The sequence below is a fragment of the Octopus bimaculoides genome, chromosome 18, assembly GCF_001194135.2.
Source record: "Octopus bimaculoides isolate UCB-OBI-ISO-001 chromosome 18, ASM119413v2, whole genome shotgun sequence".
Taxonomy (NCBI): domain Eukaryota; kingdom Metazoa; phylum Mollusca; class Cephalopoda; order Octopoda; family Octopodidae; genus Octopus; species Octopus bimaculoides.
In genome coordinates, this window is record NC_068998.1 from 39,222,553 (window position 1) to 39,226,789 (window position 4,237).

The 4,237-nt window shown below is 36.3% G+C and overlaps 1 protein-coding gene across 2 annotated transcripts in view; it reads right to left on the reverse strand.

The window, feature by feature from the left end:
- LOC106877445 (uracil phosphoribosyltransferase homolog) overlaps positions 1–4,237 on the reverse strand; it is a 31,818-nt gene continuing 27,581 nt past the window's right edge. For both annotated transcript variants that reach the window (XM_014926346.2, XM_014926347.2), the window contains exons 6-7: positions 3,678–3,776; positions 1–122 (exon numbers count right to left, since the gene is read on the reverse strand). In XM_014926346.2, coding sequence (XP_014781832.1) covers positions 16–122; positions 3,678–3,776 — 206 coding nt within the window. In that variant the 3' untranslated portion in view covers positions 1–15. The remainder of the gene's footprint in view (positions 123–3,677; positions 3,777–4,237) is intronic.

Sequence of the window (4,237 nt, forward strand, 5' to 3'; positions counted from 1 at the left end):
GCATTGGCCTTTGGTTCATTCAGTGCCAAAATATTTCTGTCCAAAGTGATTTGGTGCTACTGGGTGAACTTCTGTGGTTACTATGGTGATACCAGGGAATGAGTTGATAAGTGATTTGACAGCTAAAAGAAAAAGAAAATTAATTGAACAGCTTGCTATATATATATATATATATATGGGAGAATTTACGAAAAAAACAAAAGGCGAAGACAGGTGGTGTAAACAACAAATGGATGTATTAGTTTAACGCTCGGGAATAGAGAAAGTCTTTGACGTTTCGAACTACGTTCTGCAACTGAAAGGAACACAGAAAGAAATAAGGAGAGAAACAAATAGAAAAAAAATATAAATGTAGTGGTCAGCGATCTATCATGGCGAATCATCATTTAATGTCCATTGTCCATGCTGGCATGGGTTGGATGGTTTGACCAGAACTGGCAAGCTGGAAGGCTACACCAGACTCCAGTCTGATTTGGCATGGTTGCTACATCTGGATGCCCTTCTTAATGCCAACCACCTGGAGAGTTTAATGGGTGTTTTTATGTGCCACCAGCATGAGTGCAATTTGCATGACACCAGTATCTGCCATGGCTGTGATTTTACTAGGCTTGATGGGTCTTCTTCAAGCATGACATAATGCCAAAGGTCTCAGTCACTTTTCATATTTGTATGTACATCTAGTCTATTGGTGGTCTGTCTTTGCTAAGAAGTGGTGCATGATATCAGAATCAGAAACTACTCCAAATCATTGTTAGATAAATGGAGTCTATACTAGCTTGTTCATACTGGCATGAAGTCATAAGTTGTAATAATGAAGTCAAGCCAATATTACTATATATTACATGTATATATATAAAGCATGTTACACATATGGTGTGTATGTACAGGTCATACATATGTACTTTCACATCAATAGCCAAAAAACTTATCTGAACCAGAAGCTGCAATCTATTTTAAGTTTCCCACACAGTGTATGTTCTTCAAGGCATCTATATTGCAGAATTTAGCAGTCAAACCATTATACAAGAGGAAGGGGGAATTTAAGCATCTCCCCACATTTAAACAAGATTCATTTGTTTCTGTTGGAATCCTAAAAATCATCTTTGTTTCATTAGATTGTAGATATCAGCTTCCCTGACACCCTAAGAAATGACTTGTGTATTCTAGAAGGACAGAGCTGGTTGTTTCTTTGGTAGGACAGAGGCACTCTTCTTCAACATCTCCAGTAAAGGGCTCCAACCGTTGTTAGGACCCAAATGTCTTGTAGCTCTGAAGTTTTCATGATGTGATTGTTTATTTTTTTAGAAGGACATTGTAGGGTAGGTGTGAGAGGCAGCATTTAGCTGGTTTGAACATGAAACAGGTGGAATACTGAATCAAGATATGGCCAGTTTTACTGCTACAGGGTTAAACTCATAAATATAAAAGTTCATTACAGAATTAAAAAACCTCACAGATGTGGTTTCAAATGGGAGTGTGTGATGTTTATGCCTTCCCAGTCGTACTAGAAATGCAGATGAAGCCTTAATACCTAGAGCTGAAAAATACTACTTTGAGCCCTATCACTCACAGGAAACCAGTTACCCAGTGTCCATGACGTATAAATACCCAAGGTCACAACATTCCTTCAGAATAAAACATCAGGTTACTCATTTACTGCTGATTGAACTGGGTCAATATAAACAAAAGTGTTTTGCTTAAGAACAATGCACTGCCCAGTCAGAGAATCAAAACCACAGTCTTGTGATTGTGCGTGCACTACTGTAAACACTAGGCCACAATCCTCCACTTCAATACCCAAACCCAACAATCAAAACTGGGTCACAGACTAAAATGTTTTTGAAGCTCACCACCACACCACCTGACATATGACACTTAGAAGTCATATTAAATGATGCAATACCTGTTTTATTCAGTGTTTGTTTAAATACATTAACAAGATGATACAAACAACTTGGTATGTGGTCAATGACACTGAAGTGACAAGCAGAGAAACAGAGTTTATGAATCGTTGTCTTCCCCACTCACACAAAGCAAACCTAGTTGACTAGACACAAGATGTATTCTTGCAGGAGACAATATAATCAACAGAGTTGACTTCACTAGAACTTCATTCATCCACCCTAAAGGAATTTAAATTTAGAACATGCAAGATATAAAACTAAATATTAAAATCTTTTGGTTACATGAAAGGAAAGTTTTTCTAAAGTTAATTCAATTAAGTATATTACAGATTACTATTCTATCGGTTCTCTTAAAATGTGCAGTCAGAAATCCAGACACTCAGTGTAGACAAAACAGAAACAGTACATTTGAGCAATCATTCACTGATCTCATCAACATACAGAAGAATCATTAAGTTAGTGCAGTGAACATAAAAAAAAAAAAAAATTAAATCAAACTGGAACTCACTATGTGGTGAAGGAAAGACAATATTAATTCAATGACTAATATAACGTGGCTTAGTGGTCATGCTGTTGCACTCAAGATCATTATATCATGGGTTCGATTCCCTAATTGGGTGGCACATTGTGTTCTGGAGCAAAACACTTCATTTCACCTTGCTCCAGGCCCCCTTTCAATCAGTGGGGAATGTTGGCATGCTCACCTAACCAGCAGGGTGGCATCATTTGAAGGCTAAAACAATGCAAAAGCACATTGTGGCCAGCAATGTGTAACAACATCTGATAGCTTGGTTGGTTATGTGATCATGTGAATGTTATTCAAATTAGATCAACACATGTGGGAGATAACTTTGAACATGTTTTGGTATTATCAGACTTCATCAGAGCATAAATGTTGCCATACTTATTAAAGGAGCCATTGAACAACATGTAGATATACAATGTTGTACACGAGTGTATGGATAACTAGCATATTAAAATATATAATTCACTGAGAATAATTCCTCAAAGACACAATCTGCATGAAAAACAATAAAGTTAATTTTAACATATATAATGCAATCAGCATGAAAATTCTTTTAAGAAATATTTATGTTAAAAAAAAAAAAAAGACTAAAATAATATTAATCATTAAGTTGTCTTTTTCTCACTACACAAATATTTCCAATTAGAATTTTTTTATGTCTACAGCTGCATTAACCCTTTAGCATTCAGATTACTCTGTCAATGCTTATTTATTCACATTATTTTGAATTATCTTGTAGCTTTCAGATTTCAATGATGTGACTATATTTTTAGAATGACATTGTAGGGTAGCTGTTAGAGGCCAGATATCAACAGTTTAAACATATAACAAGTAGAATATTGTGGCTGGATATGGCCAAACTATAAATTGAAAATGTATTTATCCACAGCTCTACCATTTCTGACACCACAAATCAATAACAAAGCCTCTACATGGTTATGGAAAAGAGCAGCCGAATTTCTCTCACATTATACTCAACAAAATTTTAAAAAGACATGGGATAATAAAAAAAAAAAATATCGGATAATGTACTCGGCTGGTGACAGCTGGAAGATCATAGCCGGTCTGTTTGATCAGCAATGCCCAGCAGCTAAGCAACAAGCACAATGACATCACCACCACAAGCCAGATGTGAAAGATTATTTCCCATCATAAAACATATGAAAGGAATTATGTCAAAGTTCAAGGGGTTAAGTTCAAGGCTCACAAATTACAATTAAATAATTTTTAAAAAATTGGCAACTTACATCGTGGTGTACAAAAGAGATTTAACAAGATCACATTCTGTTCTTTAACTCTGTGATTCTTTAAAACATTCATTGCTTTTGTCACTGTGTTACCAGTACCTAGAATTACAATGGAGAGAGAGAAAGATACAATTGCAAAAACTAAATTGTTCAACCCATGCCAGCATGGAAGACAGATGTTAAATGATAAGGATAACCAAAGCACAATGCACACATTACATCAAGTCCCTCTGATCTCTCACTTTCTAATCCATTAAGGACTGCATCCCTCTACTATTACAAACCAGACAATAAGGTACTACTGCTCAGTTTGCAAGAAATTGCAGTCAAATCACTCTCTAATAGCTTAAAATGGCAGGATGCTTAACAATGTGGTCTTTTATCATCATCATCATTTAATGTCTGCTGTCCATGCTGGTATGGGTTGGGCGGTTTGACTGGGCTGGCACGCTGGAAGGCTGCACCAAGCTCCAGTCTGATTTGGCATAATTTTCTACAGCTGAATGCCCCTCCTAATGCCAACCACTCCAAGAGTGTAATGGGTGCTTTTATGTGCCACT